General features: G+C 49.8%; 1 protein-coding gene across 1 annotated transcript; it reads left to right on the top strand.

The window, feature by feature from the left end:
* Positions 1 to 201: 201 nt before the first annotated feature.
* Positions 202 to 6,001, top strand: LOC140711771 (protein GVQW1-like). The gene is made up of 3 exons (XM_073015744.1): positions 202 to 309; positions 474 to 508; positions 5,905 to 6,001. Exons 1-3 carry the CDS (start codon positions 202 to 204, stop codon positions 5,999 to 6,001), a joined length of 240 nt encoding a protein of 79 aa, XP_072871845.1.
* Positions 6,002 to 14,812: the final 8,811 nt, after the last annotated feature.

Below are 14,812 nucleotides of genomic sequence, written 5' to 3'. Positions count from 1 at the left end.
AGGCAGGAAGTTCGATAGAGCCCTGGAGTTTGAGACCAACCTGGACAACAGACTACAGTCTATTTGCTTGACCAGCGCCCACCATAGTCTCCATATCCTGAGCCCAAGAGATGTTCCCACCTCGGGATCCAAAGGAGCTGAAACTACAGGCACCTACCATAACACCCGGGTAACTTCTTATTTATTTATTTAATTTTTGAAATGGAGCCTCGCTCTGTCGCCCAGGGTGGAGTGCAATGGCGCCATCTCAGCTCACTGCAAGCTCCACCTCCCTGGTTCAAGCGATTCTCATGCCTCAGCCTCCCAAGTTGCTAGGACTACAGCCACTCAACACTAGCCCAGCTATTTTTTTTTTTTTTTTTTTTTTTTTTTTTTTTTTTTTTTTTTTTTTTGTAGAGACGGTGTTTCACTGTGTTAACCAGGATGGTCTCGATCTCCTGACCTCGTGATCCACCCGCCTCAGCCTCCCAAAGTGCTGGGATTACAGGCATGAGCCACCATGCCCAGCAATTTTTTTTTTTATTTTATTTATTTATTTATTTATTTTTTTAAGTAGAGACGTGGTCTTGCTGTGTTGCCAGGGCTAGTCTCAAACTCCTGGGCTCAAGCAATTCTTCCACCTCAGCCTCCCAAAGTGTTGCCATAATGCATGCCTCATAGGTGTGAGCCATAATGCACTGCCCTCTTTTTTATTGCTTTCATTTTTTCTGTTTTTCTTTCTTTCCTTTTCTTTCTTTCTTTTCTTTTTCTTTCTTCTCTCTCTTTCTTTCTCCCTTATTTCTCTCATTTCTCATTCTCTTTTTCTTTCTGTTTCTATTTCTCTTTTCTTTTTCATTTTTCTACTCTTTACATCTCTGTCTCTCTTTCTCTACATTTATTTTTCTTGATCTTTTTTACTTTCTCTCTTTTCTCAATTTGTTTCCTCCCGTCCCTCCATCTGTCTGTCTTTGTGTGGATTCTGGAGGAGTCTCCTCATTCTGTATCCCCCTGTGTATCACAAGCCTCTGAGACTTTCACTTTGTGGTTTTTCCTCCTTGTTGCCTAAAATGTATTCACTGTTCTTTTATTTCAGTACTCTGTGAATGGTTGAGGGCTGGGAAAAAAAAAAAATGGACTGTGAATTTGATTGGTTTCACAAGAGACATGGGAGACCAAAGAAAGTACTATGAATGTACGATAAGGACTTTGCTAAATGCCCAGTTTACTCTCCCAACCTGGTTAATAAAAGTACAGATGCATTTGGTGGATTGAGAGATCTCTGTGCAGTTGTGACCCTGCAATTACACTTGACGAGAGTTGTGATGACAGATGGGCAGCACAGAAACTTGCCCTTCTTTGGTGCCAATTGAGCATGGTAATAACAGATTCGGAAGGGCCTATGTCTCAACCTGATAGTCCTGTTTTTCTGCTCTGGTCTTTAGGAATGAGTGCGACCTTCCCGTGTTCTGCCATTTTCTTGCAATTTTCTTTTTACATACATTCATTCACTTACTTGTTTATTCATTTATTTGAAATGGACTCTCGTTCTGTCGCCCAGACTATGGTGTGGCAATCTCAGCCTCCCTGATTCCAGTGATTCTCCTGCCTCAGCCTCCTAAGTAGCTGGGATATAGGTGCATGCCATTTTTTTTATTAGAGGTGGGGTTTCCCCACATTGCCCAGGCTGGTCTTGAACTCCTGACCTTCAGGGATCTGCCTGCTCCAACCTCCCAAAGTGATGGGATAACAAGCATGAGCCACAGCACCCGGCCTAAATTGCAACTTTTCAAAATAAATAAGTTTTTTTAAAAAAAAAATGTCTAGGGCATCACCTAGTGGCCACTGTTATCGAAAGTCAAGGTGGCACTGAGGGAGTATGGCTGACTTCACAGAGCCTGGGGCAACTGGTTTCTCTCCATCTCTTCTGGAAGCCCTTCCCTCTCTCCCTTGCTGCCTAGGGAACTTCCACCCTGCTTGGTCCCCTGTTGTTCTTTTATCCCCTGGGGTAAATGATGTCTCGTTCTGTTGCCCAGGCTGTGGTGTGGTCTCCACTGGTTGCAATCTCCACCTCCCACCTCCCTGGTTCCAGTGATTCTCCTGCCTCAGCCTCCTGAGTAACTGGGATTACAGGTGCATGCCGCCCTACCCAGTTAACTTTTTTTTTTTTTCCAGTAAAAACAGGATTTCACCATGTTGGCCAGGCTGATCTCGAACTCCTGACTTAGTCATCCACCAGCCACAGCCTCCCAAAGTGCTGGGATGACAGTCATAAGCTACTGTGCTGGGCCACCTTCATTGATTTTAACTAGAGATTCTAGATTAGAGGCACACTTCATGCTATACCACAGAATGACTTCTTTATCCTGCTGACTTAGGAAAGCCAGGTCTCTTGTTATTCATTTTAAACCAAGAGTCACATCATGTTTGGAAAACAGATCTGCTCCCAAGTTCATTGGAGTAATGTGGCATGTAGGATGAGGGACTGTGCCTTCTGATTTGGTCTCCACGGTGGGCCTAGGTTTGGAGTTCAGTGTGGACCAATGGCTCCCTCTACCTTGGGTTCCATTGTCCCCACCCTGGAACATGGGCCTTGGCAGATCCTGGCCCTTCCTGGCCCTCAAGTCTCCAGTAAAATCCCCATCCCGAGCTCGTATGCCCCAAATGAATGTGGCTCACGCCTCTCCAGAAACATTTGAAATCTATCCTTTACCCATGGTCACCTAAAACCACAGGAGCACTGAACACTCAGCTGCCATCCACCTCACCACTTTCGGGAGAGAAAGTTGAATGTCCCTTGCTAACTGTCTCTTGACTTGAGTTCTTCAAGGGCATGTAGTCAGGACATAGCGAGACCAGATGTATTAAGTCAGGCCAGGTGTGGTGGCTCATGCCTGCAACCCCAACGTTTTGGAAGGATGAGGTGGTGGCAGGATTCCTTGAGCTCAGGAGCTTGAGACTAGCTCTGGACAACATGCCCAAAACCCGAGATGTGTGCCTGTGGTCCCAACTGCTGAAGAGGCTGAAGTGAGAGAATCACCTAACCATGGGGAAAGTTGAGGCTGCAGTGAGCTGTGATGGTGTCACTGCACTCCAGCCTGGGCGATAGAGTGAGACCCTGTCACAAACAGACAGACAGATAGATAGACAACAGATATATTATGTCCTTCTTGGGGTAGGAAGCAAAAATTACAGAATACAGCATTTAAGTTTTAAAAAATTTTTAAATTTCAATCTATTTATTTATTAATTTTGAGTCCAGATTATGAAACCAGCTAATTTTTGTATTTTTGTAGAGACAAGGTTTCACCTGTTGCCAAGGCTAGTCTCAATTGCCTGGGATCCAGGGATCCACCCACCCTCAGACTCCCAAAGTGTGGGGATGACAGGCATGAGCCGATGTTCCTGATAGCATTTTTTTTTTCCTTTTTTTTAATTGTTTGTCTTTCTATGAGTTTCAAGGCAGAGTGTTTGGCTGGCTTGTTTAAATTCACTATAAATAGAAATCGAGGATGTCAGCTTCTGGCCTCATAGACTCTGAGCTGACGAGTTCCCTGGTTTGTCTATCATGGGACTGTACATGTAAGAAGTAAAAAAGTCGTAACATTTAAAATAAGTAATTTTGTTGTACAGAAATACACGGATGCATCCAAAACACAGAAACAATTCTTTTAAAAGTTGTCTTAGTCCTGGTGGGTGTGCCAGTGATTCTTTTAGGTTTAGACCTTGACTGAGATAATTTCCAGTCAGTCTCTGGACAGAAGTTCCAAATGATCCAGTGGGTGAGGACTTAAGCTGTGTCTTTCAGTGGCCCTGGTTGATTAGTTGTGGGGACCACCTGGGAGGGCACAGTGACCCACTGTGCTGTGGGGCCCTCCATCCTTCCCCTTCTCCTTCCCCACCCCTTCAAGTGATCCTAATTCATTCCAGGCTGACACTCTCATTGGCAGACGTCAGGCATCACATTTCACTGTTACTCTGAAAACAAGGCCTCAAGGAGGCAGGAAGCTCATGGTGCCTGTGCATAGCCTGGGGCAACAGTGTCTTCTCCACTGTGCCCATCCTCTGCATACACCCCCAAGTTCCTCCCTTTGTTGCCTAGGGAATTGCCACCCTGATGAAAAGGTCTAATTGTTCTTGGACCAGTTAAAAAAATAAATATGCAAGGCGTGGTGGCTCACAACTGTAATCCCAGCACTTTGGGAGGCAGAGGTGGGTGGATCATGAGGTCAGCAGTTCAAGTTAAGACTGGCCAGTATGGTGAAACCCCATTTCTACTAAAAATACAAAAATTAGCCAGATATGGTGGTGTGTGCCTGTAATTCCAACTACTCAGGAGGCTGAGGCAGGAGAATTGCTTGAACCTGGGAGGTGAAGGTTGCAGTGAGCCAAGGTCACACCACTGCATTCCAGACTTTGGTGACAGAGTGAGACTGTCTAAAAAAAAAATGCCAGGCACGGTGGCTCACACCTGTAATCCTGACAATTAGGGTGGCCGATGTGGGGGAATCACCTGAGGTCGGAAGTTTGAGACCAGCCTGACCAACATGGAGAAACCCTATCTCTACAAAAAATACAAAGTTAGCCAGGCATGGATGGTGGTGCTTGCCTGTAATCCCAGCTACTCAGGAGGCCAAGGAAGGAGAATCACTTCAACCCATGATGCAGAGGTTGTGTTGAGCCTGCACAACAAGAGTGAAACTCTATCTCCAAAAATAATAGTAATTTGCTGTGGTCTCCAGGCTGGTCGCAAACTCCTGACCTCAAGTGATCCATCTGTCTCAGCCTCCCAAAATGCTGAGATTACATGCATGGACCACTGAGCTTGGCTATGTGTAATTTCTCAACTCGGCTCATTTATTGACTGGGGACCATAGGCATTTGAGCTGCTTCCTCGCAGAACTTACTTGTGCTTCAGGATCTGTTCAGACAAGATCAGGTCCACAGCATTTCTATGTTCATGCTGGAGTGCTCCTGTGCACACCCACATGCCGAATGTGTGATGAGCAGCTGAGCTCACATGGTAACTTCGTGGCTCCACGGTTGGGCATTTGGTTCTTACTAGCAGCCAGAGGCTAGCTGAGAGAGCCCTATCGCTCCAAAGAAGGATGGTTATCTGCAGATAATGGCAGGGCCTTGCTCTGAAATCCTCAGGGATTTCAGTGATTTGGAATGGCCTATGTCTCAAATGGGTGGTCCTGTTTTTCCACTCTGGTCTTTCGGAACAAGTGGAGCCTTCCCATGCCACCTCCTTGCACTTTTTAAACATTCATATATTCACTCATTCATGTATTTTTTAGAGGTGGGGTCTCCCTGTATTGCCCAGGCTGGAGTGCACTGGTGGATCATAGCTCACTGCAACCTTGAACTGCTGGGCTTAATGTGATCCTCCTCTGCTTCAGCCTTCTGAGTAGCTGGGCCTACAGGCATGGGTGAAAGCCACAACACAACACAATGCCTGGCCAATTATCTTCCTTCTTTTTTATTGTGTTTGTGTTTCTTTTCTGAGACGAGGTCTCACTCTGTTGCCTGAGCTGGAGTGCAGTTGTTCCCGGACCAAACTGAGGGTCAGGATGCATATTGTTGTGACCTGATAACAAGATGCAGATTAACGGAAAAAGAAGGGAGTTTTTATTTCTGTGACCACTTACAGGGAGAAAGCCTGGAAAATATAGCCAGACTGTCTCAAAATTACAAAGGTTTACCAGCTTATATACCTTCTAAGCTGTGTATGCATACGAGTGCATTCATCTAAGCACGGAAGATATTGTCTTTTTCTTTTTAAGACAGTCTTCCTCTGTTGCCCAGGCTGGAGTGCGGTGGTGAGATCTTGGCACACTGCAACCTTCAACTCCCAAGATCAAGCGATTCTAGTGCCTCAGCCTCCCAAGGAGCTGGGATCACACGCGCCCACCAGGTTGCCTGGCTAATTTTTGTATTTCCCTTAGAGATGAGGTTTTGCTATGTTGACCAGGCTGGTTTGAAGCTCTTGACCTCAGGTGATCTGCCCGCCTTGGCCTCCTAAAGTGCTTGGGTGATGGGCGAGGGCCGCTGTGCCCAGCCTGCTTCTTTTGTTACTAGAGGTGGGCTCTCTCACTGTCATGGTATAAACGTCTGTATTGCGGTATATGGTGCGCACGTGTGTACGTGCCTAGGTGTGTGTGTTTCTCCATGTTTTCCCCAGTCATGATGTTTCTTCCCCTCGCAGGAACTCTGGTAGATTAGTTGTGGGGAACTCCTGGGAGGGTGCCGGACTGACACTTCCATCCATTGTCATCAGGCATCATCCAGCAGTCACCATTTTTGAAGTCTAGGTGGCACACAGGATGCTGTGACTGCCCGCCCACGGTCAGGAGCTAGTGTGGCTTCTCTCCACTCCCCCCCCCCAAGTCCCCACCCCTTGGAGGCTCACCCTACCTACATCCATCCGTCCCCCAACTCCCTCGTTGCCCAGAAACCTCTGGAGATTCTGACTGGTCCAGATTGTTGATCTTTTTGATCAGTGTTTTTCCTTTTCCTTTTCTTTTTTTGCATGTTTAACTCACATGGACTCTTCTGCCTGGGTTTTACAGGTGGCAGCTCTACCCTAGGCCTTTTCATTAGTGGGGACTTTTCTGATTCTCCCCAGATGTAATGAAAGCAGATAGATGTCATGCATGTGTGGGACTAAATGGCATTTCCTAGAAATAACCAAATGAGTGTAGAGGAAGAAATATGCACTGCACACCATTGAAGGCAGCAATGGCAGCACTACGAATTAGGTGTCACTTATGGAGTCAGCTTGTTTCGTGGGTTGCCCTCCATGTTCCCCCACCCACCCCAGGCTTGAAAACATTCCAGAGTGACCTACTGTGCCTCTGTCTCTTCCCCCTCCTTTTTCTGTCCCCTCCCTTTCACCTCAGTTTCTCTCCTTTGACTCTGGCAGCTTGCCTCTTCCTCTCTCCCTCCCTCCCTAGGGAAACTCAACCACATTGACTGGGCCGTCATAGTCACTGTTTACCATTGTGCTATGTTTCATGGTTTTCTTCACCGGCTGGCCTATTCATAAAGTGGAAAGTTCATAATCGCTCCGCACTGGGCCTTTCATTTCTGTCTTCCTAATTTCTTTCTCTTTTCTCGCTTTCTCTTTCTTTCTTTTCTTTCCTTTTTTTTTTTTTTTTTTGAAACAGAGTCTCACTGTGTCACCCAGGCTGGAGTGCAGTGGCTGGAGTGCAGTGGCTGGATCTCAGCTCACTGCAAGCTTCCCCTCCCAGGTTTATGCCATTCTCCTGCCTCAGCCTCCTGAGTAGCTGAGACCACAGGTGCCCGCCACCTCGCCTGGGTAGTTTTTTGTATTTTTTAGTAGAGACGGGGTTTCACCATGTTAGCCAGGATGGTTTCAATCACCTGACCTCGTGATCTGCCCATCTCGGCCTCCCAAAGTGCTGGGATTACAGGCTTGAGCCACCGTGCCCGGCCTCTTTCTTTCTTTTTCTTCCATTTCTTTCTTCTTTCACTATGTCTTTCCATATTTCTCTCTTCCTTCTTCTTCTTTCTTTTTCTTTGTCTTTTATTTCTTTGAGATGGAATCTCACTCTGTCACCCAGGCTGGAGTGCAATGGTGTGATCTGGACTCACAGCAATCTTTGCCTCCTGGGTTCAAGCGATTCTTCTGCCTCAGCCACCACCACTCCCCTCCGCGAGTAGCAGGGACTACAGGTGCACACCACCACACCCGGGTAATTTTTGTATTTTTAGTAGAGACAGGGTTTCACCGTATTGGCCAGGCGGGACTCGAACACCTGACCTGGTAATCTGCTCACCTTGGCCTACCACAGTGCTGGGATTACAGCCATTGTAGCAAGATGAGCCACAGACAAAACTCAGACACCGAATTAAAGAAGGAAGTGGTTTATTCGGCCAGGAGCATTGGCAGATTTGTGTCTTAAGAGTCGAGCTCCCCAAAAAAGAAATTCTTGGCCTTTTTAAAGGCTTACAACTTTAAGGGGTCCACATGAAAGGGTCGTGATAAATTGAGCAAGTGTGGGAAACGTCACTGGGAGCTACATGCATCAGTTAACAGAACAAAAAGTTTTACAATGCTTTTTTCATACAGTGTCTGGAATTTACAGATAACACAAGTAGTTTAGGCCAGGGGTTGATGTTATTATTATTACTTTTTTAACACCTAGGGCTGGGTGGTGGTGCCAAGGTTGTCTGGCTATTTATCTTACTTTTGTTTCTTTCTAACTTTTTGTTTTCTCTCTTTCCTCCTGTCTCGTGAACTAGGCAAGGTGAGGGAAGGAGGGCAGCAGGAGTAGTAGTGGTCTCCTTCCTTACCATGAGTCAGCATGCCTGGCTATTGTTTCCTTTTAAAATATTTTTTCTTTTAGAATTCGACCTCATTCTTTGTTTCCTTTATATGTTTTTCTTGAAGGACCCGCAGCCTTCATTCATTCAAGTTTTTGAGATAGAGTCTCGCTCTTTCACCTGGGCTGCAGTGCATTGGCCTGACCACAGCTCACCGCAGCCTCAATCTCCTGAGCCCAAGAGAAGCTCTTGTCTCAGCTTCTTGAGGAGGTATAACTACAGATACATGTCATTGTGCATGGCTAACTTTTTTTTTCTTTAAGTAAAGACAGGGTCTTGCTATGTTGCCATAGCTGGTCTCAAACTCCTGGCCTCAGGCGATTCTCCCATGTAACCTCACAAAATATTGGGATTATAGATGAGAGTCACCATGTCATGCCCTCTTTGTTCTTTTTTTCTCTTTTTTCTTTTATTTCTTTCTTTCTCTTTCTTTCTTCCTTCTTTTGTTATTTTTTTTTCTTTCTTTTTTCTTTCCTCTCTCTGTTTTTTCTCCCTGCTTTCCTTCATTTCTTTCCTCATTCTTTCTCTCTTTCATCTTTCTTCCTTTTCTATGTCTCTTTCTCTCTTTGTATTTCTTTCTGTAGATTTTACAAATTCTGCCTCTCTCTGTTTCCCATTTCCTTCCTCCATCCCTCCCTCGCTGCTCCCTTCCCCCTCTCCTTCCCTTCCTCTGTCTGTCTCTTTCTCTATTCCCTTTCTCCCTCCCTCCCTCCCTCTGTCTGTCTTTGTCTGGATTCTGGAAGACATTCCTCACTCTGTATCTCCCTGTGTCATAACCGACCCACGAATGAGTCCTGTTTCTTCTTTCTCCCTCCGAGATGCATCTTCAAACACCCACATGCCATGGGTTGTCTTTTGACTCTGTCATGGTGTATGCAGACACACGTCTGGAGAATCATTTATGTGAAGTTGGAGTGGAGGGGCTGCATTTTTGGCCTCGAGAAGAACTTGTCAACTCAGTTTGGGTTTTGCGGTCACAGGCTGCCCTGCCATCTGGATCTGTTTTGCTGATGTTTGAGACACTTGTTGACTGCTGTTGGGCTCCATCTGGCAACTGATTTTATATAGTTCTCTTGGTTTCCGGAGGTCTGGTGGCAGCTTCTGAGGGAAAAAACCATCCCACTGTGACTTAGGCAGAGCTCCAGAAAGCCTGTGGCCATCAGTGGGACTGTCCCAGTCTTGCCAGAGCTCTGGCGTGTCATTTGAGAGGCAGAGCTCGGGCATGCAGGGCTTTGTGGGAGTAGGCTGTTGCCATGCTTCCTTACCTAATGGTAGTGTAGGGCTATCCTGGCTGGTTGACCAGCAAGCTGAAACTCCCAAGGCCTGACCTGAGACTTGCGGGTACCTACTAGGCATGGTGCAGGTGGCTGGAGATGCCGTTCCTGGCCCAGTCACAGGTCTGTGCAGGTCCTGGCCATCTGAGACACATGCCAAATTATTTTCCAAGTCCACATGGGGAGTCAGGGACCATCTTCTGCCACCCTCCAGTTACTGGGGAGTCATCACCGGGCCCAGCCCCAGTGCCTCTGCCCTGATCTTTTTTTCCAAGTCCTTGTGCAGAGTCAGAGAGTGGTCCCCGAGTGTGCATGTTGTCTGAGAGGTGGCACCTGGCTGGGCTTTGGTACCTCTGGTGTAATCCAGTCATGAAAGGGGCTGACTGAAAATGATTCTGAGTCTTGCTCTGGAGACACAAGCCAGCCCCTGTGTTGCACGGGTGACTGGGAGGGTTTCTCTGGCCCGCTGCTGGTCCTGCGTGTATCCTCCAGTTGACCAGAGGGCCCTGGGTGCTCCATGTCTGGCTGCCATGGTGGACTTTTGGGAACAGGTATCTGGGTCACGTGTATCTGAGTCGGTGGCGTGGTTCGTGACTCAACACCCTGCCCCTAGGCAAGGTATGTCTTTCATTCTGAATCGGCATTTTGGGACACCAGGTTGTTGCCAACAGGCTGTCTGGTGATTAGATTGGGCCTCTAGATGTGTGTGAAGCTCTTGTGTACCAGTGACTCAGCTAACCAGTCCTGCTCCACTTGAGATGTTTGTTGGGACCCGTGAGTCTGCTCTCACACATCCTAGTGTCATAACTGCCAGTGCCACCCTGGGTCTCTGGGCCTCTGACTCACCTAGAGATGGTGGGGATGGCAGGGAAGGCAGTGTGGACTCCCCTGACCCATGTGCTCCCTGCTGCAGGCACATGGGGTGGGTTAGAACAACCTCAATCTGTTGGCTCTGTGCTGTGCATGACAGGTGTTCTCTTCCTTGAATTGTCTGCCATCCCTATCCTGGAGTGAGGCTGGCCGGGCTGTTCTACTCACCAGGTTTGGCAAGACGGACTATTGCTCCACCAACACCCTGCTATGGCGCTTTTCACAATCGATGTGATGATGTCAGGTCCCCTAGACCGGGTCTAAGCCAAGAGGGGCTAGGGACGGACATTCATAGCGAATGTGAATGTTCTTGTTCTGCATGCGGGGCCCCTCATCTCTCCTCCATGCTCATGGGTGGTGCGTTGGGAGGCATAGGGCATGGAATTTGGCACAGTCTTGCTGCCCTCATGCCTTGTGCCTCATGGGTTTGATGAGATCGGTGGGGTCCTCTGATGCAGCTGGCACATCTGCACTTGCTTTCTGTGGTTGTTGCCTGCAGGGTGGCCCTGGCACTTCTCTGTGGCTGTGGGGGCCTGTCTCTCTGGAACGTGGTGCTTCCTTTTCCCTATTGGCTCTGCCTTGGCCTTTATGGTGAACCTGGAGCACTCCAGATTGTCCCTCATGTGCCTGAGACAGAATGGTGGTGTGTCGTGCCAATGCCAAGAGCCCTCTCCTACGGCCACCACCGCGGTATTTGTAAGTGTGTCCTGAGGATGTCATTGGGTAGGGTGAGGGGGTGGACTGTGGCAGGCCACTCCCACTCACAAAAGGATGCCGCTTCATCCCTTGAGCGCACATCTCACGCTCCACTCTGCCAAGTGCATGCAAGAAGTGTGAGTGATTGTGGTAAGCTTCTGCCTACCATCTTGGTGTGTGATCCTCAGGGAGACCTTTTGCTTCAGAGAAAAAGTTGGGTAAACGAAGGAAAATCTGAGGGTGAGTGCATGCATGCCAGACAACATCCCTGATAGAAAGCACTCAATGTTGCCACAGGCTTTTGGTCGTAAGGTAGACCCCTCTCTTCCCCAGGCATCCAGGAGCACCCCTGCAGACACAATGATGGGCAACTGGCAGATGGGAATGTGACCAAAACTTTGTGAGAAAGCCTTCTCTAGTAATATGAAAGGCAACCCAGTGGGGTATGGGATTTCCCAGTTCAAGGCATCTGCATATAATAATGATTCCCTTGATATGCATAAGCAGAGTTCCCTACTTTTACCATAAATGGGACAGAAGGAGATAGGTACTCAGGCCCTGTGGAGGAAACTGAGTGCAGCTCCTTTCCTACAGCAGCACAGCCTTCCACCTATGAGTCAAAAAATCGTGACAAACCAAGTCAGCCAACATGCAGACTTCACAAGAAAGTCTCTCTCCCATCCCAGGACAGAGGACATGGCTAGATCACGAGCCCTGGCCATGCCCTAGTTGGTGAGTAGAAACCATGACTCTGGCAAAAGGTGCATATGACCCTTAGGAAAGGTCCCTGTGGGTAGTAGCATGGGTGGAGGGGGTGTGAATAGGCAAGCAGGGACTCAGAGGGGGACAAGGAAGGGCAGGCAAAGAAAAAGGTTTTGAGGTTGAGGAGAAGGCTGGGGGTCCACAGGGGAGGTATAGACAGACTGGAGAAAAAAGTAGCAAGGCCAAAGAGGAGGTTGGGGTGCCCCACCAGAGGTCAGGGACTTCCCGGCAGCCCACACGCCTGACCCAGGGGGGTCGTGAAGTCCCTGGCTCCCACCCATGGTGCATGTCTCTCCCATTGAAGGCACCCCAAGAGAGCAAAAATTCCCCTGGGGTATGGAGAGAGGTGGCCAGGCTTTCAGGGGGAGGTTGAGGCAGGCCTGGGATGAAAGCAGCAAGGCCAAAGAAGAGTCTGAGGTACCCTGCCAGCGGTCAGGGCTTTCCTGGCAGACCCCTGTGCCTGACCCCAGTGGGTCACGGAGTCCCTATCTCCCTGCAGGTGTGCGTCTGTCTGCCACTGAAGGTAACACAAAACAGCAAGAAGTCCCCCAGGGGATGGAGAAAGGCATCCAGGCTTTTAGGGGGAGGTTGAAGAGACCAGGGTGCCCTGCCAGAAGTCAGGGCCTTCTTGGCAGCCCCCGTGCCTGATCTGTGGTGGTCGTGGAGTCCCTAGCTCCCACCCAGGGTGAGTGTCTCTTCCACTAAAGGCACCTCAAAGTGGCAAGAAGTCCCCCAGGGGACAAAACAGGTGGTCAGGCTATCATGGGGAAGTTGAGGCAGGCCTGGGACAAAAGCTGTGAGGAAAAAGAGGAGGCCAGGGTGCCCCGCTGGAGGTCAGGGCATTCCCAGGAGCCCCCATGTCTGACGCGGGAGGGTCTACCTGGCTTCCACCTGGGATGCGTGTCTCTCACACCAAAGGCACCCCAGAGAGGCAAGAAGTCCCTAGGGCAAAGGAGACACGTGGCCAGGCTTGCAAGGGGATGTTGAGGAGGACAAGATGCCCTGATAGAGGTCAGGGCCTTCCTGGCAACACCTGTGCCCCACCCAGGGGGGTTGTGGAATCCCAGGCTCCCTCCCGGGTGCGTGTTTCTTCCAATAAAGGCACTCCAAAGTGGAAATAAGTTCCCAGAGGAAGGAGAGAGTGACCAGGCTTTCAGGAGGAGGTTGAGGCAGGCTTGGGACAAAAGTGGCAAAGCCAAAGAGGTGCCAGGATGCCCCATCAGAGGTCAGGGCCTTGCCGGCAGACCCTGCACCTGACCTAGGGGGGTCGTGGAGTCCCTGTCTCCCACCCGGGATGCATGTCACTCTCACCGAAGGCACCCCAAAGATGTAAGAAGTCCCCTTGGGAATTTAGACAGGCAGCCAGGCTTTCAGGGGAAATTGAGACTGGCATGGGACAAAAGCGGCAAGGCCAAAAAGGAGGTTGGGGTAACTCACCAGAAGTCAGGGCCTTCCTGGCAGCCCCTGTGCCCAGCCCTGGGGCATCGTGGAGCAGCTGCCTCCCACCTGTGGTGTGTGTCTCTCCTACGGAAGGCACACCAAAGCGGCAAGAAGTTCCCAGGAGGAGACAGGTGGCCAGGCTTTCATGGGGTGGTTGAGACAGGCCTGGGACAAAAGCTTCGTGGCAAAAGAGGAGGGCAGGGTGCCCCGACAGAGGTCAGGGACTTCCCAGTAGCCCCCGTGCCTGAACTTGGAGGGTCATGGAGTACTTGGCTCTTATCCAGGGTGTGTGCCTCTCCCACTTAAGGCACCCCAAAGTGGCAAGAGATCCCCCATGAAATGAAGACAGCCAGGCTCTCAGAGGGAGGTTGAGGCAGGCCTGGAACAAAAGTGGCAAGGCCAAAGAAGAGGCCAGGGTGCCTTGCAGGATGTCAAGGCCTTCCCAGCAGCACCCGCTCCTGACCCAGGGAAGCAGTAGAGTCCCTGGCTCCCACCTGGGGTGCATGTCTCTCCCTCCGAAGGCACCCCAAAGCAGCAAGAAGTCCTTCAGAAGATGAAGACAGGAGGGCAGTCTTTCAAGGGGAGGTTGAGGAAACAGGGGTGCCTGGACAGATGTCATGACCTTTTTGGCAGCAACCTCACCCAACCTGGGGAGGTCATGGAATTTCTGGCTCTCACCCATGGTGCGTGTCTCTCTCACCTATGGCACCCCAAAGTGGCAAGAAGTCTCCGGGGGCAGGAACACAGGAGGCCAGGCTTTCAGAAGGAGGGTGAGGCAGGCCTGGAATAAGAGGTGAGGCCAAAGAGGAGACCGGGGTGCCCCACCCTAGCTCAGGGCCTTTTGGGCAGCCCCTGCACCGAACTTGGGGGAGTCATTGAGTCCATGGCTCCCAACCAGGGTGCACGTTTCTCCCACCAAAGGCATCACAAAGTGGCAACTATTGCCTGGTGGGGTGGAGATAGGTGGCCAGGCTTTCATAGGAAGGTTGAGGCAGGCAGGGGCAAAAGCAATGAAGCCAAAGACAAGGCTGGGGTGCCCCGCCAGAGGACAGGGCTTTCCCGGCAGCCCCCACTGCTCCCATCTCAGTCTTGGCCAGGACTGGCCCTACTTACCTTCCATGATTAAGACTGTATGGCCATAGACTCCAGCAGGGAGCCTCTGGCTGCCCCAAGAGCCCTGATACTGCTGTGGCGGATTCCCATGAGGAGGTCCCGGGCTGTTCAGAACACGCATGTGGGTGAAAAAGGAGGCCAGATGAGTCAGGGGGCGGTTAGGAATCCCAGAGACACGAGGGGGAAAGAGTGAGGGATCGGGAAGCTGAAAGCATACAGCAGCTAGTATTCCCTGGCTGTCTCCCATCCAAGTACTGGTGAAGCCTGACTCTGCTTGCCTTTTGAGATTAGGGTGGTATAGAGGTAGATGCCAGCTGGAGGCACCTGGCGGT

This window comes from Chlorocebus sabaeus, chromosome 6 (genome assembly GCF_047675955.1).
Source record: "Chlorocebus sabaeus isolate Y175 chromosome 6, mChlSab1.0.hap1, whole genome shotgun sequence".
NCBI lineage: Eukaryota > Metazoa > Chordata > Mammalia > Primates > Cercopithecidae > Chlorocebus > Chlorocebus sabaeus.
Note: the sequence above shows the minus strand (reverse complement) of the source record. Positions and strands in the feature narration are given on the sequence as shown.

What these genes read in the sequence shown, in the direction of transcription:
- LOC140711771 (XM_073015744.1), top strand. Translation starts at nt 202, where the DNA reads ATGGAGCCTCGCTCTGTCGCCCAGGGTGGAGTGCAATGGCGCCATCTC. An exon ending in CATGCCTCAGCCTCCCAAGT is followed by an intron (nt 310 to 473) that starts TGCTAGGACTAC and finishes AGCCTCCCAAAG; the next exon opens with TGCTGGGATTACAGGCATGA. An exon ending in CATGAGCCACCATGCCCAGC is followed by an intron (nt 509 to 5,904) that starts AATTTTTTTTTT and finishes GGTTGCCTGGCT; the next exon opens with AATTTTTGTATTTCCCTTAG.